Source organism: Pagrus pagrus, assembly GCF_965226575.1.
Source record: "Pagrus pagrus genome assembly, chromosome: 1".
NCBI classification, from domain to species: domain Eukaryota; kingdom Metazoa; phylum Chordata; class Actinopteri; order Spariformes; family Sparidae; genus Pagrus; species Pagrus pagrus.
The window spans coordinates 26243598-26268494 of NC_140185.1; the positions used below are offsets into that span (position 1 = coordinate 26243598).

Genomic DNA, 24897 nt, shown 5'->3' on the forward strand with positions numbered 1-24897 from the left:
TCATTTTACACAAGATCTTGTTTATTTTTTGGCTTTTCAATGTTGAATCAAGGTTATTTAAATGTATAAAAACAATGAAATTACCTTTGAATATGGTCAAACACTGTTAAAACACATGAACAGGTTTAAAATTGCAGAACAGTGCTGTTTTTCATTGGATTTTAATATATAATTTCACGTGAATAACCATATAATTTAATCATCAATGTAAAATGTAATAAAGTTACGTATTGGGTCTGTATCTGGCTCTATAAATTGCAAGTAACAAGTGTGTCAATTGGACAAGAACTTACTAACATAACATTAACCTGATTTTAACATTTTCAATACAAAAAAAAAGAAACGAGTGTAAGTTTTGAAAGTATTTTAATGTGGAAAAGAAATTCTTTAAAATAATCTAACATTTATGGTCTTTCACAGTTACATATTTTTAAGTTTTCAGTTTTGCTATATTGAATTCATGTAGGTGGTCAACAAATAAACTTTTTTTTTTCTGTTCTTTAAATGTCACACACACTTTTAACACCATAGTGTGAAATATTTGACACATCTTCCCAAATGGTGCAATATCACATCACTAATTAAAGTGATGCTGTTTGGCAGTCAGCCCTCAGGTGGCAGATTTCAGAGCCTAGAACACCAAAAATAAACTCAACCTTTGAGGAAACATTGGTACACGTGATGTTTTTGTCTCTGGTGCAGGTGCTGCTGTCTAGGAAAGAAAGGCTGTGTCGCTGGGGGAACACATTCTTGTCTGTTTGCATGTAAAACAATGACATGATTTCCATGTGTGTTATTGGTGTCATGTCGATCTGTGCTGCACCTGAGCCCTTTTATTGACAAGGTGGTGTGATTACGTGCCTGCTCATGCATTAATTGGCTTTCAAATGCTGACACGGTCATACACTGTAAGTGATTCTGAACATCTGTGCATGTCAGTGTTTGCATATGTGTCTGTGTTTGTGTGACCAGCACTGTCACTAATGCAAAGCACTCTGAGCACAGCCTCAATTATTGCTTGGATCATAGCTGCTGTCAGACATATGGGCTCATCTCAACTGTGTTTCCAAGGTGATTCAATAAGCAGAGTTTGTATTGGCGTCTGCAGATCTTTACCTTTTTAACAATGTGAAAATACAATTATTCATTGGTAATCCGTTCACATATGGACTATAAAAAAGTGGCTAATACATGTAAATTGCCACCAACTGTTTTAGCTAACAATAAGCTATTTGAACAACAAAATGAGACCTTTATATACTGAATGTAAAATATAGACTGACTCATACTGCGGATAAAGTACCATTTCTCAGTATCCGCAATTAAAACCAAACACGCAGTAAAAAATAACTTTTTTTTCCTCTTTCCATCGAGCAGAACTCCTAACAACCACAATGGCTTCAGCAGAATCATCAGTGGAATATATGTGTAAATGCACAGGGACTACTGATGGAGAGAATGTGGTGGCAAAAATGAAAGGGAGTACACGCTGCCATCATATCACAGCTAAAAGTGTTGAAACAAGTACAATTCTCTCTGTGGAGAAGCCTCTCAATGGGAGGAAGGCTGTCACAGTTTTGCATTTCCATACATTTGCATTGCTTGTTTGTTGCCTCACCCTGATCCACGGAGGTATAAAGAGGTCCTCAAAAGAAATGTGACTGTCTCTGCCTCTGGTTTGAGATTTCGGCAGGTAGGATCATGGCTATGCCCCAAAACAATTATCACTCCATATTCTCGTAACAACTTATATAAATGCACATCCTGTAATTTGTCACCTCTTGATAGGTGTATGCGTTTTACCGATATCCACTGCGTCAGCTGGATGGCACGTACAAGCACATGTGAGAAACATTTGTGATGACAACTGTAGGATTTATTTTTAGAAGCTTGCCTGGAGCACATTTCTCTTCAGATGTATTGATACATGGACACCTGGTCAACGATTTTCAATTATGATATGATACAAAACGTTTCAACCATATTCAATTCAAGATTGGTGTGATAAGCAACAACATGTACTAATGTAGTGCTTTTGTACTAATTCTAGTCTCCATACAGGAAGTACAGTAGCTCGTCTAGGTATGGTTTTGTGCATTAAAATGAATATCTCACCTTCCTTAAAAAGTGACAAATAATGTCACAATTTAAAAAAGAACATTTCCCTTCAAACCTCTGATCCCTCAATCATCTGTCTGAGACTGACTGTCAGCTCTATAGCAAATTTACTTGCTTTGAATGTAACAGAGACAGGCAAAGAGTGGACTATTACAAAGAGATGACAGTTTTCTTGATGCTTTTGTCGTCTTAGAGAGTTATTAGCATCAAAAGATGATCACTGGAATCATTGAACTCTTTTTCCCTCTGATGATTGACGTTATTAAGCCTAATATTTCAATTCCTATGTAAATGCATGGGTGAGATGAAGATAGAACAAACCTCCCTGATGAAGAGTATATAGTAGAGTAGATATTCATGATGGTAAAGATGGCAGTAAGTTTTATTTAGCACTTGCAGTCACTGGTGAGAGAAAAAGGGGCGTGCAGAGGGACTGATCCAACTTAAAGCCTCAAGGCAAAAAATCAAACAGACATGAGCGGAGGAAGGTGGGCATATAGATCATAAGTATTTTACTTAGTACTTTAAAGAAAAACAGCAGGCCCTTGCATTAAATAAACCACGGATGTTCTGCGTGTTGCAAAAAAGCTCAACTGGTGACACAATCTTTTTAAATTCATCTCAACAGTGATAATGTATGCTGGTCCCTAGGCAGAACTGTGCGTGGTTTTATATGGCTAATAGATTAGAAAAGGAGACATTAAAGCTAAAATTAAGGCATGAAGCCAAAAAGAGCAATAAAAGCTCGACATAATAGCAAGAGCTCATTAAAGATTACACATTTCAGACACAATGAACATTACACCAATAAAAAGGCTGTCTTTAAAAAAAGGTGCAGCCACAGAAAAAGCTCAACATGTATTCGTCTTAACCTTGGACAGCTGAAAACCTTTTTGAGCAATGCATCTACAGTATATCATCTGTAGAGAGGGCTTCATAATGAGACTCAAGCTGGAGAAGGGACAGACCTTTCCTGACTAATATCAGCATAGAGTGAAAGTGTGAATAACTGTGCGTGTCAGGACTAAATAATTATCTGCTTATGAATCACTTCATAGACCCTCAACGGATGTATAATTGATGCCCGTGTCACTTTTTCCTACAGCTTCACATTAACAAGGCTGTCATTTGTGAATGGTAAATGTTATGATCTATGGGTCATGGAAAAAACATTTGTCAGCTGCTTTCCATTTAGATTGTCTGCAAAATATACAGTGTAACATCAGTTTAATTGTGGGAAGCTCTCTTTTTGGCACATTTCTCTGCTTTTCGATATGTGGACCTTGACCAAGAATATCAGCCTGTCCTCATCAGAAAAACAACCACGTACATAGATCGGCAGTGAAATCATCTTATTACGACCCAGGCTTACATTTCTTTTTTGGCAGTGACCTCCAGTGGCTGTAGCAATTGCCACAGCTCATAAGGAGGAAGTGGGGAGAAGTAGAATAAAGAGTGAAAAACGGTAAAACAAGCACATGACTTTCATTCAGGAGGCCGCTGATGTGTCCAGCGTGAAACTAGAAGTCAACGGTAAGTAATTTTAACTTACCCGTACATAACGTAATGTGATTTGCTGACATTATGTAGGTACATTTTTGCTGAAGTTACAGAAGTCAGGTACTTTAACCCAAACCACTGTGTTTTCCTAAACCTAACCAACTAGTTTTCTTGCCTAAACCTAACCAAACTGTGACTACACAACGTAGGTCCAGTTTGCCCGTTCATATGTTAACTTATACCAAAGGCAAACATCAAGATCCAAAAGAGTTCAAAGGCAATTCATCTCTTACTTTTTATTCCACAGACAAAGGCTGAATATATGTAACACTCCAGTTTGCAGGAAGTTCAGAGAAAGCCCAGGAAAATCTCAACCAAAAACCTAATTAGAGGCAGAACCAGCTCAACCTCAAGGCTCCCAGTAGGAGACCATCAGATTATGGATACGTTTCTCTCCCACATGTGGTTCCTGGAAGATTAGGTTATAAAGGTTACAAAGCATCAATATAGTGTACATGCAAAGACTTCATTTGTAGGAAGCTCCTGTCTTACCTTGAACATGTTTCTATTTTATACTATATTTGCTCACTCAATCAAAACTGGCTTATGTTGTGAAAAAAAAGCTCACCGCAGTCATTTCCAGAACAGAGAACTGCTTGTTTCCATTAGAGAAGACACATCATGCAGAGCAGATGACATACTGCTTCTTCATCTTGGAGGGAAAAGATTCATATTGCATGAATAATTTCCATCTAGTCCTGACAAGCGCAGTGAACCTTCATTTGCAATGCTTGATTTAGCATTTGTAATCCCCTGTTAGGCAAGAAACGGCATTTAAACTGGCATCATGGCAAATAGGAAACGGTTAGGCAGGAGTCACAGTGTTAATATGTATTATATTGCCTGTTTGCTCCACTGACAACTGTAATGGTTTAATATGAATATGGGCAGGAAGGCAGCCATACAGTCGTCTGTGTGCTTTCTAACTGCAGACTGAACATTCAAAAGCCTGCTAGATCAATCAGCTACCTTACATCTTTTCCTCCTGTAATAGTGTTATTAATGAGTTTCCACTTTACACATAATATAGTATACATGAAAAATTCAATGCACATACATCTCAATTAAAATGTATGTGGGCCAGATGAGGGTGTCTGGTACAGGTTTGCTATCTGGGTATTGCCCAGCCCTTTATTGATTTAGAAAAATATTAACGATAGCTTCAAGTTTACGTTCAGCAGTTTGTGGAGATGAAGAATGGTTTTCAAGAGCATGTCAAATAATTTTTTTAAAGTAGTAACCATGAAAGGAAGCAAGTTTATCTAGGGGAAAGCTGTAAATATCCAAGAGAAACATTGTGTTGGCATACACTTTATATTACAGGATCTGACTTGGGAGCAGGAGCCTAAAAATAGACTGGTACATCCATTTTACCTACCTCGCCATAGCCTAACTGTCCCTTTTCTGTGGTTCCACAGGACTCAGCCGACATACAGTAGAGAGATGTGTTATGGGGAGAGGCAGTAATTTAGAAATGTCTGCTGGGTGTTGGATGGACTGAGCAAAATTGTAAAGAAAGGCCGGTGTCAGTAACCTTACTGGACCTGGTCTATAAACACATGGAAACTCATAATGCACCTTCTGTTGCTGTATTCTCATCAGCTTTTACCACTCAATAATCTGCTATAATAAGATATTAATATCATCAACCAACCAGCTGACTTTAAGGATTAGGAATTTGTTGTCAGACTGTAAGTACGTTTCGATCCACTTGTTCTTAAAATTACACGTAAAAATCATCTGAATGAAGACACAGGAAAACTTAAATAATGCAAAAAAAGTTTTCCTATTTGGCTGAGGTGGAAAATTTGCTTATGTAACTCTAAATACCAACTCCTAATATTCCCATACCACCAGACAACATGCATGAATCTTACTGAAACCATTTAATCTTACTGAATTATTGGAAATACAGTTGGAATTCGTGTTACTGTTGGATGGATACCTGCCGGGGCCATTAAATCCAATATAACCGGGCCAATCCTCCTCGTTTGACGGCCCCTTAAAGATGTGCGGTCTGATCTACTGCCATTATTCATTGTGCTCTACATAAATGGTTACAGCAGCATTCACGATAGATGGCAGATCATCAAATTTGCAGATGATGCAGCACTCGTTGAAATGATATAAATCAAGAATAAAGCCAGTGAAAGATCTGCAATCCACTTGTTGCTCTTGAGTGAAAGCAATTTACTGAATTGACCAAATTACTGGTGATAGATCAGATCTTATAAATGGAAAAAAGAAATAAATACCAGTAATTCGGAAGCGTAGGCTTTTAAATTGATCTAGAATGCAGTACAGATGATCACGCCAAAGCCCAACAAAAACTTTTAAAGCAGATTACAAGATTACAAGAAAGCTCATGAGACCTCACCAAAAAAGAACAAACTTAACAGAAAACTTACTATTGCCAGCAAATGCTCAAACATTTGTTCCCAAGCTCACACAGCTTTCAGAACACCACACTGCATCTCTTATGATGGAAATCATTGCTGATCCATTTCAACCCTTCCACAGTGAATACTCCGTCCTGCCCTCAGGCTGCCACTACCAGCTTTCACTGCTGAAACAATCAGAGCTGTCAGATCATTTATTCCAACAAGCATCCACCTGCTAAACAGTGAATAATCAAGACTGTTGAACAAATGAAAGGGATTGTTCTGACTCCTCTTTTGTGTGATTTTATTTTATTGACTGCTTTAAACTGTATGTATTTCAACTGCACTTTAATTACTTACTGCTGAATGCCAACGTGTGTGCAAGGCTGTCATGACTGATGTAAATAAACAGTCCATTATTTCAAAAATTGTTCCCTTGGACAAAAAAGCCTTTGAGTCTGTGATACTTTCCAGGACTCTGTGGGCACATGTGTGTTTGTATGAGTAGGAGGAACATGTTTGAAATTGTGCGTTCAGATTTTGAACCAAGACTCTGTAGGGTTGAGTTTTCATTAAACAGTGATGATGATAATGTTCCCCGAGTCTTGCTCTGGAAAACAGATGAGGTAGCGCAGATGACCAGGTTCCCAATGCAAATAAAATCCTATTAGCATCTTTCATGCCAACAAAGCCAGTCTGACACTGAAGCACAAGCCGAGAGGAGACCGCTGTGGAAATTGCCCGTATCACTCACACAGTTTCTGGAGAAAAATGATACTAATAGCAATCCCCAGCTCCTGGTGGCTGTGATGGCTAACAACATGAGGGAAGTAACACCCATTTACTCACTGCAATAGCGGGAAAGAACATGTGAAGCGGTAACAGCTGGAGCTTCAGCCTTTTCAGATTCCCATCGGAGTATCAGTCGCAGCACATACTTGTATAATCATCATGCTAAAAAGATCATTAGTTCTAATTACCATGCAAATACCTCTGTTATTTTTTCACCTCATTAATATTATCAGAAAAGCTTATTTCCTCTGAGTGCACAACTATGCAGATAAGTCATTTATATGCTTTTTCACTGCTTTAGTAGAATGCAACCTGACTGTAACAGGGAAACATCCAACTGCATGAAATTTCTTAATTTCTTGGTCAATCAATGGGAAAGGGCATTTTCTGCATTTGCGTTTTCTGGACAAATAAAATAAGAGGGTTTTCCCCCAAAAATGTTTGAGTCAAAGGTGGCAAAGGCTGGTGAAACAACTGAAGAAGTTGGGGACTTGTTTTAAAGGTGTAACATATTAAATTTGGCCTAAATTCGAAGGTAGCTCCAAAAACATTTGGGGCAGCATATCAACACAGTAACAGGCAACTGTTGCTCTTTGTTAGCTATCCATGGCTTTAGCTAGCTAACTGGCTCATGGCTCTGATAAGCTCGTCTTAGTTCGGTATAAGAGAGAAACTTGAGTTCGGAAGGTGTACGGTTGTATTTTTTCTGTTTAGTTAGGACAATAGAAGTAAGAATATTTCATTTCTTGACATTTTGTGAGTTTATTTTGTTCATTTATTACGCTTACAGTTGGCATATATCCGCCAGGTAAAACTACATATTATCAAACTATTGTCTCTTGTCGGTACACAGTGGTATTATGAGACAGGACGGGCCAGGGCTATCTGGTTCTGAATGCTAACACCAGTAGACATCTCTGAAATACAGTACATAGACTTCGACATAACGTCAACACTGGTGTTTTTACATGTTAGTTAATTGTGGTTGTTAGTTAGTTGTTTTAAAGACAAAATCTGGCCATATTTTACGGATTGCTCCTTTAAAATGTAATGTCTCTCTGAGTGTGAGGCAAACTTGGGTAGAAGGTAAACACTGAGGTATGTAGTGATAGCAAGTTCTAGCATCTCGCATGTAAGTGCATCCATGCTCTTGCATCCACATCAGATAGGTTGACGCACCAAAGCTTTTAGTTAAGCAGCTATAGTAAAGCTTAAAAAAAGGTATAAACAATGTATTTTCAAATCAGCCTGATAAACTGTATGGAGGCATTTTATGTTGGTTTTTCTGTTGGTTTTTTTTACATCCTAAAAAAAAGTCCCCAGCGTCTTCATTTATTAAGGAGAATGCTGCAACACTGTTTTGCTTTAAAGCTTCAAAAATGGAGCATTGGCACAGGGATGAGTGCATGATGACTGAATTTTCATCTCTGGGGGGAACTGCTCTTATCAGTTAAAGGACCATGATTTGCCAGACGAAAGTGCCCATGGGGGTTTAAAAATGATAACAAACTGGAACAAAAATATGAAAAACAAAGATTGTGACAAATGACGGTGTATCAACGTAAAACAACATCAACATTATGCAATCTTTCTGTGCACATATCACATTCCTGGCTCTATTTTTTATACCTCGTTATATCAACAAAAGGGCACGGCATGGTGGAAAGACTGAAAACAGCTTTGTCACATGAAGAAAATGCTGTTATTTGATTTAATATTAATATTGAATGGAAGAAGAACTAAAATCCAACAAACAAAGGTATCGCTTATAAATCAATTAACTAGGTCACATGACAAGAAGGCTTTTGAAATAACCCCAGACATTTCGTATTCAAATATTTATGTAAAATCAAATATTTTTATTTTATATTCTAATTACACATTCAATATCAAATAAGGTTTGCTACATGAGAAAAATTTCTAATATTTTTTAAATCACAAATTTCACTAATATGAGCAAGTCAGCAGGAGAGTCTTAGTAATAGTATTGGTTTTTTATCATTCAAACAGTCATTTAAACCCCTGTGGTTACATGTGAGGGCTCAGTGGCTGCTCATTCTATTGTTGCACTGAAATATTTGGCCCACTCTAAGTGGCAGTATACTACATTCTGTGTTTAAACTGGTCAAACTACTCCCTAGGACACCACAATTATGTGAAATTAAGAGCCCCGAGCCAAACCCCCCGCTTGCTCTAAAAGAGCTTTTTTCCCCGTGTGAGATAGGAGCTCCTCTGATGTTGTAATCAAAGTTCTGCTCAGGATTCTCTGATCTGTCTATCCCAGCACGTACTCCAAACTATTAATAGACATTAAAAAAAAAAAAAATCGCTTCGAAATTCCGATGGGATGCATGCTGGCTGTTATCAGCACATAGCGTAAAGCCTTACACAGCCTTCAGGTGGTAATTAAATCTCCACTGACTTCCCCAAATCCTGCCCTGCAGAAAAAAACTGCAGTCCAGATCTGCATAGGTGAAGTCACTTCAGTCACACCAATCATGCTCTAAACAGGACAGGAGAAAAAATCCCGCCGGCCAGGGAGGAAAACGTGGTGACAAGAGAATCGTCCCTGCTTAAGGCAGATGAGTTTGTAAGCGCTGACTACTTCTCTAGAGAGCTGTGAATTGATTTGCTGACTGCGGTTGTCCTCGGTGGCAAATCTCTGAGCCTTGCAGTACAGTCTGGAAGCCTATAGTGCTGCCTGGCACACTCATTCATCAAGCAGCCTGAGCCATCATACAGGCAACTCCAGCAGACCTGAGCCCAGGGCTAGGGGATATTATTAGAGATGAATTGAGGTAACTGCCTTTGATGACCCAGTTCAGGCTGTCTGTCGCTCTCTAAGCTTTTCTTCCGTTTTACTAACTTTCATTCTTACTTCCAGAATCCTTTCTCTGTAAGGAGGTCATTGGCCATTGGGGCTAGATGTACTGCACTGCAGAGTGTGTGATGATCCCGAAACTGCCCACTGCTGAGGCCGAAACCTGAAGTTTTAAGATTTATTATAGCCAGATATAATCCATCCATGTGTTTATTATATATTTACACCACCAGAGACATCTTATCAGTCCCTTTGAAGCACACATACTGCTGTGCGTCAGAATACATAATTCAGTCCAATACTCACAAGAGACGTTAACCCGGCATCACCTCCGAGGGGAAATACAAAACAAAAACAAACCCATGCTAAAGGAAAAACATTAAACATAGTATGCAACAGCAGTGCCACTACAGAGAATGTCAGAGGCTATCTCTTTGCAGAATATATGATGTATGTGTGTGTGTGTCCATTTTACCAAACAGTCAATACAAACAGGAACCTACGGATGTTTGAAGCAGAGGTACATCAAAGCAATATCATCCAGCATGGAAGAAATATGATGGACTTAAATAAATAGAACATATTCTCCCTTTTTCAACAATTAACACAAGGTAGGCGAAAAGGCCTGCAGAGAGAGAGATTGTATGTGTGTTGCAAGTGCCCACAACACTGTTCCCATTAACCATAACATGCAGGTTAGTTGCTGCACATAGCTGCAGGTAATCTCAAAACACACAGTAGCTACTCAGGGCTAATATGGTTGTGACGCTGTAGTCAGCCCAGATAATTCAAACAGAAACCACAGAAAAGTATTTACAACTGACAAATCAAACTCTCAGTACACTGCTACAAGGAGCGGCCAGTTTCACTGCCCTTAAAGTCCATCATCCAGGAAGGAGCCAGCCTAAGCTGATAACATAAATGTCATGTTTTTGTTAGTTGTCTTTACAGGCAGAGGAGAATCATATCCACAGAGTAACAATTATTACTGTTTGTGTGCAGTGTGCTCACACACAAGTACACACACACAAACACAGAGTAATGAGCTTTTTAATGCATTTGAGGCAAAATAATGCAGCGTTAGAAATGAAAGACGCCGCACTAAAAGTAATGGAATAAGCAATAACCTGGAATTAGCAAAAGCTGTAGCTCTACAAAAACAGGGTTTCTGGATAATACATCTCTGCTGTCTTCCCAACTCTTATGAAAAGCAATTGTGGACTAATAATAGGGATAGCAGATGATAATCGCGTTCACAATAGACAGTCGAAATGTTGGTTCGATTTTGCTGAAGTACTCTATCATATATCAGACTCGAGAAAGATCTTATGAGGTATGAAACTGTATTCTACTTGATTTGTGTGTCAGAAATATGCCACCTGGTCAGTGGCCATATGCCACTACCCTCTAGTGCAGCAGTACTCTATAAAGAGCAGGAACAGTCAGAGTCAGGAGGTGGTTGGGGTGACTGGATGGGTCATAAACTGGACTGAAAACCAGGGTTGGGTCCTATTTGTGACCAATAATCAAGAGTGAATTGTTTCTGAGTAATGTTACATAAGTTAACATACAAAAAATGTAGTTTTTGTACCTAAACCTAACCAAGTAGTTTTGAAACTTAAACCTAACCAAGTAGTTTTTGTCCCTAAACCGAACCAAGTAGTTTTTGTGCCTAAACCTAACCAAGTAGTTTTTGTACCTAAACCTAACCAAGTAGTTTTGAAACTTAAACCTAACTGATTAGTTGTGGACCCTAAACCTAACCAAGTAGTTTTTGTGCCTAAACCAAATAGCGACTGTTTGGCAATGTTAATAATGGTCCAGCAGCCATACTGTGTCATAATATGTAAACTGTTTGTCAGCAAGCTTTATTTTGAAAGGGTAGCAAGACATTGCATAAATGTTTTATTGCTAACTTGTGCGAAACTGAAGCTAGTGGGCAGAGCGTCGACTTTGAGACTTAAGGCCACTGTCTCAAATTGGGAGTGAGAATGTGTTGAAATATGTGTGGTCGTATCTGAATGCGCTACCATGTCCTTAACTGTCAATCACATTGTGTCTCCGCCATCTCTTTGACCCATCCCTGGGATGACAGAGTCCAGGTCCCCACCCTACCAAATGATATGGAGATTGCGCTGAATTCAGGGCCTCAGAGCCATGGTCTCATTTACATAGGGACAACATCACATGTAGAGCCATTTCTGAAAACAGATTTGTCGAGGCCACCTCATGAATAAAAGATCACAACGATTTATAATGAGGGTTTATTGTATTTAGCTGGCCTTGATCTTTTGAAGATGTTAGAAAAACAGAAGAGACGTTTCTATTAGATATCCAACCTCATTCAGGAGAATCAGCACTTCAGCTCCACACGGGTTGTAATCCACGATGCACACACGAACATTAATGTAGGGGGAATCACAGTGGCTTCACTTCCTAACAGATGGTATGGAAATGAAATGTATTGAGTAGTACTTATTTTCATCTCTCAAAACCTATTCACAGTTGAGTACACATACTGTATGAGAGGCATATGGTCTCAGACATACAGTGTGTCTCTTTATCCATGTATGCATCATGTGTACTACTCAGGTATTTTCAAAACACTTTTCTCTGATGCAGTTTTTCCCAACCCCTGTCCTTTTTTAATTTTAATTTAATACGTTTATTTGTATATAACATTAGTCTCGAAATGAGAGAAGATGCTTTGTACAGGATTTAGCTTACTAGCTACTTTCCATCCGTAGTCCCTGGGCAGGTGAGCAAGAACAAAAAAAAGGATAAAAATTGTCAACTTTACTTTAACTTGTTCACTTGTTTTACTGGGTGTGCAAGCTTTAGCACTTTCGGCGCCACCAACATATCCTCACAAACAGACAGTGACACAGCAAGTATGACATCTCCTGTTAAATTTTGAAAACTCAGTGGTATATGCAGAAAAACACATAAAACCCAGTAAAAGATATATTAATAGCATTGATTACTAACTGATAAGAGGGGGAGATTTCTACAGATATAATGCAAACTCAAAACATTGCAATCTTTAGCTTAAATTTGAATCTTAATATCCCTCAACTGTGTCATCTCACACTCACAGGAACTGACAAATATTCAGAGAAAAATTCTGGCATATCCAAATAACGCAAACAAGACAAATGTCTAATCTTTGAATGCTACGATGCACAAACAGGACAGGCAGAAGCGGGGTCCGCTACTACTTTCTTATTCCAAGCAGTTCTCTGGACACCGGGATGGCTCTATCAAAGCTGCCTCCGGCCAAGATGTCTGAGATTCCAGAATAATCCAGCTTTTATCCCTGTGACTGTGTATGTAACCCTGTGTCCCGAGCCAGCCAGCTGCACGGAGGGACGGCTAAGTCAACATTAAGGCCCACATACACACAAATGGAGGACACATGCAAACAGATCCGCATGAATATGCCAACAAATCATACATATTAATCGCAAACACATGCCATCTACGTTAAAAGCCATCGACTGCACGGGGAGCTATAATGACCTGCGTGCTTCTAAATAATAAAATAACGCATCACTCTGACTCTTTCATTATGAGAAAAATAAACAACCCAGTCATGTGCCCAAACTACGTGCATGTGCACACACACATGCACATACGCAGAGAAGAACATACTGTCTAATTCACTGCATTTCAAAATGTACTAGCCTCTGGCTGTACGGCTCGATTTCTGCAATCATAATTACAGTCCTGGGAACCAAGGCAGGCATTAAGGTTTTTGAGAGCTTTGTTTTCCCAAACAGGAATATCTCTTCTGGGCACATAAAGCTGACTTGACAGGCTGAGAGAAATTAAAGAATTATTCCCTCCTAAACTCGGGTGTTCGCTTTTATTCAGCCTAGAAGATACCCGGAAAACATAACAAAGGAGGGTTGTAGCAAGGGAGAAGTGGCCAGGGGGGGTTGGCGGTGAATAACGGGAGACATTTTTGCATGCTCTTTACACCCACTGGGGTTTGGCATGGTGCACCTTGGCTTGGCAAGGTTGGATACAGAGGTGGGGTCAAGACTTCACCCTCTGGGAGGCCCCTTTATAGCTAATTGCTATCCCACTGTGGCAAACCTGACCTCATGCAGCAGCACTCACGCAGAAAGATACATGAGGAATACGAGGCCATGACAAATGGTACGTTTTGAAAGAAGAGAGTGAAGACAAAAAACAGAGACAGAGGGAGATTGAAAAAGCGCCTGTTTGTGTGTGAATTTTCATGTTAACAACTTCTACATCCCACTCTACTGCCCTACTCCACCGGGCTGGAGGAGAGCTGCCTGTAATGTATCATTTAGCACTTCAGATAAACCAAACGCAAGTCCTGCTGGACTTCCTGGAAGGCCTGGAAGAGATTAGAGTTGACTAACATCACTTTGTGAAATATGATTCAGTGTATTCACTGCATCCATTTTACATAATATAGCTAGTGATAATAAGTACCTAAAGATAATACATTATACCTTTCCAACATGTTTTGTGTCAGTTTATCTACATTAAAGGAGCAATGTGTAAGAGTTTTAGTCAAAAACATTCAAAGATCAACTAAAATTATCAACAAAATATGAAGTTTTAACAGTTTCGACATTAACATGTCTGTATTGTGTTGCAGAGATATCTTCTGAAAATGCTAGCCCAAGTATATCTCGGTCCAAGGTCCTGTTCTAGATGTGTAATACCAACACTCCCATGGTCCCCGAGCTCCCTGTCCGGATTGCTAGCTGCACAGCTTACTGAGCTAGTGATTGCTACAGTTAGCAGCAGCGATATGCTGCCACCTATCTAGTTTGAGTATAAAATTGAAAGGACGCTAATTCTTTCAAATTACACCTCTAAAAGATTGAAAGATTTGTATTTCTCCGGCATGCATGGCCTCCTTTAAAAGCGTTTGATGGGTCATTTTCTCCTCGCTGTGTATCGTTACATTAAAACATGGCTGAGAAAGGATTTAGCTCATAAATACTCGAGAGGAAAAATCTGAACCACTTTGAATCCTAACAGCATTTAAACCCCCAAGCCCCTTCACAGCTTGACCCCTTTCAGCAAGCCACTAAAGAACTTCACACAATGCAGCTCAATGGCCACTGTAGTCACTCATAAACACATTTCTACAATTCATTCAGTCATTAAAACATGGAGGTGTCATAGGAATTTGTAAGTGAGTGAGCAATCACGACTCGACCCTTGCATCAAAGATAAAAGGGAGCGAATTTCATTGATGTATCATACATGTTTGTATGCTGCACGGACCCCGGCACGAGATAATTAGACGGCCGAGGAATGAATCAAATGTGGGGGTTGAAAGACTGAGTCTGAATAGCATCAAGGTGGAGACCAGCTTCACCTCTCATTGTTTGATGAGAGATTGGATCTCAGAAGAACATTACAAATCTTAATGACGCAAGAAAATAACTCAGGTCATTCAGTCTTCTCTAATCTGCCAGCCTCATACATGTCTTATCGGAGATGTGCGCGGGGGGAAAAGATAGTTCACAATCCCTCATTATCAAAATGTCAACCATTGTGTGTTTACTTAGGGGAGAGTGTGCTTTTCTAGCACGTTTGAAATTTGCTCATTTGAATGGAGTGAAATTTGTCTGTGCTCCACATGAAGACACTTTCCAGCAAAAAACATATCGGCTCCTTTCCAAGACATTGTGTTAAGTGTGCCGTTGGTTCAACGGTCAGTGGTCGGAAAACATTATGGGATGCACTCTCCAGAGAGAAACAGCGTAAAAAGATAGCAGACAGTGACAGTTCACTGGTATTATTCAATAAAATAAAATGAGTTTACTTTTTCCTTCCCACAAACACCCTCAATCGCAGAAGATCAGAAGATCAATACAACAGACAGTAGCTCTTCTACCTGAGCATCTAAATAGCCACATTATTTCTCCAGACATAACAAACTCTGTTAAGATTTACGACCTGGCAACGCAACCACAAGAGGTAATTAAAAGTGTACCAAAAGACACAGGGGGAATTCAGATTTCTGTGCAGTGAAAAGTGTTTCTGAAGTCATTCTCCGGATACAAAGAAACACACATAAACACCTGCTCATTCAGGGAAAGTCAAGGACCCAAAGGAACCTGCATATCTATTATTCTCTGCCCACGCTCCTGACTGCACTCCTCCCACTTACAGATGGCAGACCTTACTGTTCTCACGACAACTAAACTGCAAAATTATCATTTGAATCCTTGAAAAGGTGCGCCGAGAGAGGAGCAGAGGGAGAAAGATTAACAACAAGGCATTTTAGTCCATAATACCTGTTGTTCTTTTACTCATCATGCAAACTAAATATGCGAGTCAGCTCTAATGCTCCCTGCAGACTCTGAAAGCACTTTCATCAACCTGGCAATTTGACTGCAATAAAGTACAAGTAGCGATTGGCATTGCGGTTTAAAAGCTTTTATATGAATCTTGCTCAGAAATATCCTGCATTTAGTTTTTATATTCAAAAGGAAATTAGGGTTTTCCCAGGAGTCAGTCAGATTATCCATTATCATCTGCACATGTATCTTTAAAAACTTAAAAAGGTGCCAGACACCAAAAGGACTGCCACTGTAACAAGTGACATGGATCTGTATTTCATAACGTCTCTTTTTGGCTCTAGCCTGAGCTATGTTGTCTGTGCTCCGTGGCCCAGCTGTGGCGCTCAGGATAATAGAGGATTCCGTAAGCATACTGTGCAATAATGAAAACACCCCATGCTGCGAGAGGAAATAGGAGATTTCATAATCTGTCTGAGACTTTGGCCCTGGTCCATGTAGAGAGTCTCATTAAACTTCTCATTAATGACACACTGAGCTTCTGTAATAACTGAATGCATATATAAATCACCTCAGAAATGAAAGGAGTGACAACAACGGACCCAGGCTGCATCCTTGTGCTGCCAAGTCCTCTGGTAAAAGCATTTGTACTTGGCAAATGGACCAGTACTGCACATCTGCTTACAGTCTGGAAGTAGAATTACTGCCTGGGAGTTGCATGCCTCCGCCAAACAGTCATGTTCAGTTGACATCCATGTCAACTAGCGACATGTCTGTCTAGACTCATATTATATGTGTAGTAAAGACTTTGAATTTATCTAATTAGAGGTATTGAGTGTATTTTTTGGTGGAATGGAAGATTTCACTATATTGACGTGTATGCTTCCAGTGAATAATGTTCAGTGAGAAACCTACCTGATATATATAGCTCGAAAGACAACACTTAAAAGGTGCAATATGTAAGAATTACTGCAAATTCTTGAACCTGGATGCTTCACACGTGTTCAACCCAACAGCACAGATGATCAATACAACCACCACAGTTTCAAGGTGGGCACCCAAGATGAGTCTGACCAATTCAGCATTCGACTAGATGTGAAATTCACATTCTCCCCTTCTGTTCCTGAGTAATGGCTTTGAATAATGGCCAGAAAAGTGTTTTTGCAGAACATGATGATGTCACTGTGAAGTCAACCTTTAACGATTTGGATATAAAATGTCATCACCTCATCATTTTCACATTTGTGTGAAATTTTGGTCATAATTTGCAAGTGATTTGTTAATTGTAGCCAAAAATGTGTTTTGTGGACTCAACCGTCAACTAGCAAGTTCTGATCAGTTGACCTGGTAGATTTTTTGTTCCAAGCTTGACAAAATTCCCGTAATGCATTCCTGAGATATGGCGTTCAGGAGAACAGGTGGACTGACTGCCCCAAAAGCATAATGCCTCTGTTATTGTCCCCCAATAAATTCTGTTGCTAAACTTCTGTATGTACCAAATCTCGAGACATATCTATATCACCTATCTAACATACTATAATACACTCACTAACAGATACAAGTTTGATTTGCATCTCAGGTGACAAGCTATCATAAATCAAACAAAAATGCCTGTGTTGAAATGTTATACTGTTCAATATGAATTCTTGAAAGGGCAGTAATGGTCACACTTACAATCTCAGACCCTTTCAGTATGACAAGTGGCATGGTGTCATGATTGCTTGTGTGTGCAGTGCAGAGGTGTTAAGACTGTGTGGGTGAAGGCTGCGTTTGAGGAGGCTCTGACATGCAATCATGTTTTTATTAGCGGCCGGTCGGAGCTGGCCATGAAGAATAATGGTATGAAAGGGACAAATTAAATAAAATGTAGCAAACTGTGCCCGTCATCCTAACTCCTCCTTTTCATTAGTTCTTTTAAGAACACACAAAATAATGAAAATAATATGACATGTCATCTGCAGTTTAGCAGTCTAATGAAGCTTAAATTGGGTGCAATATGCAGGAGTTTTTGTTTAAGCATCAAATTGAATTATCAAAAAAGATCAACAGAATACAAAGTCTTATTCCTAGAGGATAAGCACAGATGTTGAGCAGCAACAACGCAACGTACAGTGTAGCACACCCTTGTCCAAGCTCTGAGAGGCTGCTAAACTCAAAGTAAAATAAAGCGATCACATTCTGAATTGACATGAGCAGGATAAAGAGGGCTCTGTGTGCGTGCGTGTGCACACATGTTTGCACGCTCTGCGTGCCTGCTTGGCTTTGCAAATTACACTTTGTATGAACACTCTGATCAGTGCGCCCCTTGGCTGGAGTGGAGCCTGGCTATGAATATCAATTTTGTATTCATCGCTAGTTGCTCCCCCTGATGCCCCACCTGACACAAAAGCGAATCAGCTTTCTGTTTGTGTCAGCGTTTAGCAAGGAGCTCTGCACGGCTCCTTCACCCAGCCTCCTTACCTCAAGGGCATCAACAGACTCTGTGTGTTGTCTGAGATGTGGAAAAAGGAACTTGTGCTTTGTGTCTGAGGCAACAAAAAGATTGTTAGTTTCTAGGTATATCAGCAGCTACCAAAGTCAACCGCAAAGCATCTATGTCATGTGAATGACAGTTACGAGACAAAAGCTAAGTGCAATCAGCTAAGTATGATCACGCTGCATGTCCACTCACTTACAAACACACAAACATAAATGGTGCAACTTAAGCCACGTGCAGAGTATTGACGAAGGCTGACTACTCATTGGCTTTTTCAGGCAGTGAATGATAGTATGCAGCGTGCTAGTATCAGACTAATCAGGGTTTATATTGATTGCCTGTGTAATCGTCCCACTTCACAATTGAGCAATTATCCTCTACAACCACAGCTTGAGCCTAGCCACACCTGGTGATGTTACGGTCACCGGTGGTGAGGAAAATGCCCGATTTCCTCCTGTTAAATCAATTCGCCGAATTGCTGATGAGAAAATGGCAATCCAACTGTTGTAGGTGCTGTACATAATTCTCAGCTTTCCTCTAGAAAATAGAGTTGTCCGACTTGGTTTATACAACTGACCTCTGGGTATATGATCAATAGTGGGGTTAATGAATTCTCATATAATGTGCTCAAGAAATAGCTGCAAGCTTACAACAAACTATCTAATAAAATGTATGTTTTTCAGCTCACTAACTGCTCTAATCAATCAAACCTGGTGCCATTTCACTCTCATTTCCAAGCTCAGGAAAAACTCATCTAATGATCCCGGCCAAGAGATGAGAATAATATTAAAAAAAGAAAAGTGAGCTGTAATAGCAGTGGGAAGGCGGCAATGACACAGAGACCCCATTGCTCACACTATGGTCTCATTATCTGCTGTGACTCCAGGTCTTCAATATTAGCCAACAATAAGCACTCTGCAGGACCATCTGCTCTGCCAGCACGGGTTATTCTCAGAGTGAGAGAGACAGCCGTGGAGAGGAAAGGAAGAGGAAAGATATACCATGCTATTTGTGGACATAATAAAGAGAAGAGAGGCCAAGGAGGGAGAGAGAACATGAGGAATGGAACAGAAGAAATATATAAAGATTACGCATTAATATGTAGAAGTAAGGTGAAAGCAGTGACAGGCAGTTTGAAAGTGAAACTGGAGAAAATTTCCCAAAAGGAATGAGCCGCAGGAGAGACATAACTCACTATAGTTGGAATCAACTACTAATAAACAAAGATAACAGCATGTAGATCCCAGCTCAAAAGCACCTCCTGGACATCATGAGGGTTGTGATCAAAGATGAACTGACATGTGAGAATGTAATGCTGAAATCTCGTTCTAATCTTTACTTTTGACATCAAGCCCAGGTACTCCCCCCCTCAAAACCAGAGTATTGGTCACAGTAGATGTGGAGGCAGGCTAAGAATAGTGCAGATGCATGAAAGCACTAATCAATCTGGACAACAATGTCAAAGCAACGCTGAATTCTGTCATCTCGTGCTGAACTCAGGTGTGCACATCCTCGAACACCCGCTGAGACCCCAGCAGTGTTATGCAACTCATCTCTACAAGTTGTGGGTGAATCAAAATTCTTTCAGAACGAAAGCTGAATATTTGTTTGATGGATTCATTTGTTATATTCAACATGGCCAGCTTGTTAGTCATCTTCTGGTGCTGCTGGAGAATCTTACCTTCTGTCTGATCTCCTCCTCCATTTTGACCGGGGAGCCCAGCTCTGCTACCTGTTTAACTCCATCACTAGCCAAGCCACCGTATTCCCACAGCACGTAGCTCTTAGAATGGGAGGCACCAATAATGGCTGACCAATGATTGGCACGACCTGCCGGAAAAAAGACAAGTAAAACATCTCTTTAGTGGGACATCCCGACCTGTTTAGTAATTCAATCTATTGACCATCATAAAAGATCTTTAAGTTGACATGATTTGTTTTTGTTGATTTAACAATTATGAATTAAAAATAATAATTATTAAGAATTAATTATAATTTTTAATGTGTGCAACCAATGCTCATGGTCCTGAGTTTCAGTTCAGTTGATTTATGTTGAAAGTCAATCCTCATGTGTCATGTTTTACTTTCCACTTCCTGTCTTTGTCCATATTCCTTTACTATCCGCCTACTGTCATATCATTGCCCTGCATTTCACAGTACCGATCAACATAAAATGTCTGCTTAAGTCCTTTGAGATTTGTGACGAAAGGCTACAGCTACTCATTCCAGATCAAAGATTATTATTGTGTCATGTGTCTTGAACAACTTCACCATCTGTCTGAACACATTATACCACCTACAGTATTTAGTCAAAGTGCGGTTCATTCAAATAGTTCATAGGTCTGCCTCTGATCTTGATGCCCTGAATACAGCCCTGACTCTGCAGTTCTGTAAGTCACCCTTTGTGCCTTCTGCTGGTTCCCAGCGTGACTCTGGACAAAGATTAATCACTCTGATAATCTATTCTCTGAGTGTGCAGTATTTCTGTAATAGTAAATGGCAACTTAAACAGTTCTACAGAGGACACTGCTAACATGGCTAACTTTCAAATAAGACATTCACTTTCTGACTTTTTACTTCTACAAACTTGTTTTTACTTTATATCTGGATGAATGCTTGCAAACACCGCTAGAACAATGACTGTATTCCCTGATTGATGTTTGTAAGAGCTATTCACAAGAGTAGTGTTGAAGGCTGTAGCCCAGCTGCAGTTTATGTCGTCAGGCTCCTGCCATTTTTCTGTGTACACCTGTGTTTCATTTGTTCATTGGGCCTTGTGTGGTTAAGCCTGTCTTTTTCCCTCTTTTTTTGTCAGTTTGTCTGTTTTCCTGATGTCACCACAAACACAGCCAGAAATTGTTCTAAGGTCCCCTGAACAATACCTAGCCTCGAACTGTGGTCACTGGCTTGGCTGCCGTCTCCCTTGTAACTCCAGCAGCATCACTTCCACCTCACGACCGTCAGCTAAGCTAAGCCCATAACCAACATTTTTTTCCTGCCAACTGAACTGATTCGTTTATTTGACCTGGCCTCTAATAAACTTTCAAAACTTTTCTTACTCTGCAAGCTGCACAGAGCTTTCTAACTCTTCCAGTGTCCTGGTTAAAGACTAATGATGAGCAGGATTGGGAATGACCTGCCCGAGGAACTCGGACTAGCAAAGTCAGTATCATCTCCTAGGGCTTGATCTTAATGTGTTTTTAGCAGTGAAAGGTGCCCCTTTAATGGGTGTGTTAAATGCTTTTGTGCTCCAGGTGCATCACATTTATCTGCCTTGCAGTTTTTGGGGAAGCACCTTGAGAGCTCCAACCTGAAAAATTGTCAACTGACTGAAGGTTAGTGGTGGTTGTTTGTGCTCAGGCTGTTGGAGAATATCAGTTATTAGGGTATCAGGCTTCAGTACATGAGCTGCGTGATTGATAGTAGATGCCTCTTTTTCCTTTTTTCTTTCGCCCTAGACATGATAAAATAGCAGGCTGAGTGTTATGGCTTGTGTAGGCTTCACAAAATCACAGCGGAGTTTCATCCATCCATCCATAATGAGGTCACATCTTGTTATAAACGTTAAAGTTTAGATTCGCTAAAAGCCGTGATCTTACCTGGGAATATATTTTTGAGTAATGAATACAAATACAGGAGGTCTTAATTTTTAAATACCTGGGTTTTTACAGGAGACGAGGCCTACAAAGATGAAGGTTCTTTAAAATGTTTTGGATGTTTTCAGTCTGAAAAAGTGCTTTGTATGGAGCAAGGACAATGATAAAAATGTTTGAGAATTTCCTTGTCCTTCATCTTTCAAGTATTGTCAGTCATTGTAAGAAAAAAAGCAAACTTATGAAAAAGTCAGGATAACAGAAGCAGATGATACCTTTCTCCCAATTTACAATCTTTTTTTTATTTTTTTTTATCTGTCAATATCATTTCAAACATATTAGTTGTTTAATCTTTTTGCTGATGGTCCTTCACAAAATTTTAAGGCAATTTTTTGACCCAAGCATTATGGCACCGGTGAGCAGGTGCGTTTCCATCACAGGGTTCTTTAACTTTGGGGTTGAGGCAGTATTAGCTTACTTCAAAGGTTTGTAGCAAGACTCCTTCTTAATGCAATTTTGGCAGGGATGAGACCATGTGGTCAGTATTGTGGCCAGTTTCTATCTTCAATCTGTGGAAATGTTTAGCAGTGACGTGATATGTGCTGATAGCTGCACAGTGTCTATTAATGACCCACCGCAGTTTTGCAGGGCTGTCTTAAGAATATGGAGCTTCATAAGGATATAAATGCCCGCTGTGACCTCTCTCTTCAGGTTAATAGGACTCTCTGGTCAACGGTGCATGGCAGACCTCAGAGCAATACATGTAGACTTAACTTAAAGAGACACACGGGAGTAGCAATAGTTGCAATACACCTGGAAAAAGGTCATCAAGGCAGAGCGAGGGATTTATGCTTTCAGGATCATACATTTGACTTCATAATGTTTTTCCCAAATCGGGGATTACAGTTCACATCCCTGTGGTCACTCAACTAATATTGTTCTATGTAATGCCAGAGGTCAGTAAATAAACAGAGAATTTTGACATGACGTCCTGCACTAATAATGTGTTTTTGGTGTTATTGATTACATTCAGACACTAACTGTGACGTTCCATCTCCCGCTTTCCTTTGCATTCATGTTACAACACTGCTGTTGTTGTTGTCATCTGCCCCCCCAAGTGGTCGGCAGTTTGTTGTAGCTAACATTGCTAACGCTAGCTAGCTAACCCTAACATCGCTAGCATTAGCTAGCTTACGGCAGGGCAATACAGTGTGCTGACCACCTACTGTAGATCGACAAAATGAATTAAATGATTTGTCTACATAAAAATGTTATCAGTATGACCCTTGATGGTTTATTTATAACTCCTTGTGTTTGTGAGACCATCACACGCCTCCTATGAAACGATATGAAAGTATTTCTGATTTTGTCAAGGGTAAGAAGGTGTTGGCTGAGTTAAGTATACAGGAGATGGAAGGCAGCTGATTTCTGGTGTGCATGTTTTCAGTCCGGACCTCAATATATTGCTTCCCTTGAGTAAAAAGAAACTGACTCTGACTTCTTTATTCGGTCAATGAAGGAATGTTAAACTCTCTCCCTCTTTCGTTTTCTCTCGCTTTCCCTCCTACTCATCCCGTAGAAAAACCATTGCCGACAACCAGGCTGTACACTGTCTCTATATGCTCGCTGTGTCCGAGCGAGCTGGCATTGCTTGGGTTGAATAGGCATGCAGCCCTGCATGACTTACAATGGGGACAATGGGAGAAAGAAAATAGAACTGTCAAGGTTATCATGTCGGCAGGAAAAAAAGGCCTGTTGGCCTGTTTTACAATTCATTTTTGGTCTCAGAATGTGTGTCACCACAATGGTCCAATCCTCACGCGCTTGAAGGTTGTGTTAGGAATACAAAGGGTGACGTGTGACATATCTCAAGTAGCAAGAAATGCCTCAAGACTACTGTTTGCACCAAAAAGGTATTTTCGTTGTTTTTTGATTGGAAAGTATCATCAGAACTCAAATAAGGACAGATCATCATGTGCTTACTGTACTGTAGTCGGTCAGTATTATTGTCCAGTGCAATCTGTGCAGCGTTTTAATAATTGGTTACCTTGAATATGACTTTGGGCAAGGACAAATCCAACTGTAGCATCCTAAGAGTCGGGTGAAACAGAAACACACACACAGCTTGCACCATCCTCTTTCAAGTTGATCTATCTGCGAGGTGTGTGTTTGCGTGTCTGTGTGAGAGAGTGAGTCACATACCAACTACTCCCTCCATGAGACAGTAAATTAGGGCTCCCTTCGATCTCAGGGTTTATCTTATTCCACTCTAATCAGTGTATTGATCTGACCGGCGAGAGCCTGCTTTAGACAAGAGAGCCGGTGTAATCCTTAAGTCCATTCACATCCTGACAGCATGGCTCAAGGTTATACACACATCAAATCCAACCATACTGTAGCTCACCATGCACATCACTTTTGAGAGCCAGGTACCAGGTCAATACTGTCCATGAGTTGGGAACTTATCAAGAGTTTTTGGGGCTACGAAGCTACAATTAAGAGTAAAGAATAAGGCTGCTGATGGTAGATATTTTTGTTTATGTCAACAAAACCAATGAAAAGCCCCATAAGTGTTACTCCTTTTCTTAGTTTGTTGCAACTTCCCCACCCTGTCTGTGGCTCTCAGCACCTTGACCAATTGTTCAAATTCATTCATAAATTCTTAAAAGGTCCCATATTATGCTAATTTTCAGTTTCCATGCTTCAATGTTCAAAAAACACATTATTTTTCTCATATGGTCCATTACTCGCTCCAAAAATAATTACGTCTAAAATGTTGACTTTAAGCATTTTTATTACACAATTTCAACATAAAGTGTCACATTTAGGGGCAACATTTTTTGTTTTTTTTGTCATTTTG

At 39.9% G+C, this 24897-nt stretch overlaps 1 protein-coding gene across 2 annotated transcripts in view; it reads right to left on the reverse strand.

The window, feature by feature from the left end:
• The window catches only part of spon1a (spondin 1a), a 71482-nt gene that overhangs the window by 29808 nt on the left and 16777 nt on the right, over positions 1-24897 (reverse strand). For both annotated transcript variants that reach the window (XM_084349499.1, XM_084349498.1), the window contains exon 6: positions 20126-20274. In XM_084349499.1, the coding sequence (XP_084205625.1) occupies positions 20126-20274 (149 nt within the window). The remainder of the gene's footprint in view (positions 1-20125; positions 20275-24897) is intronic.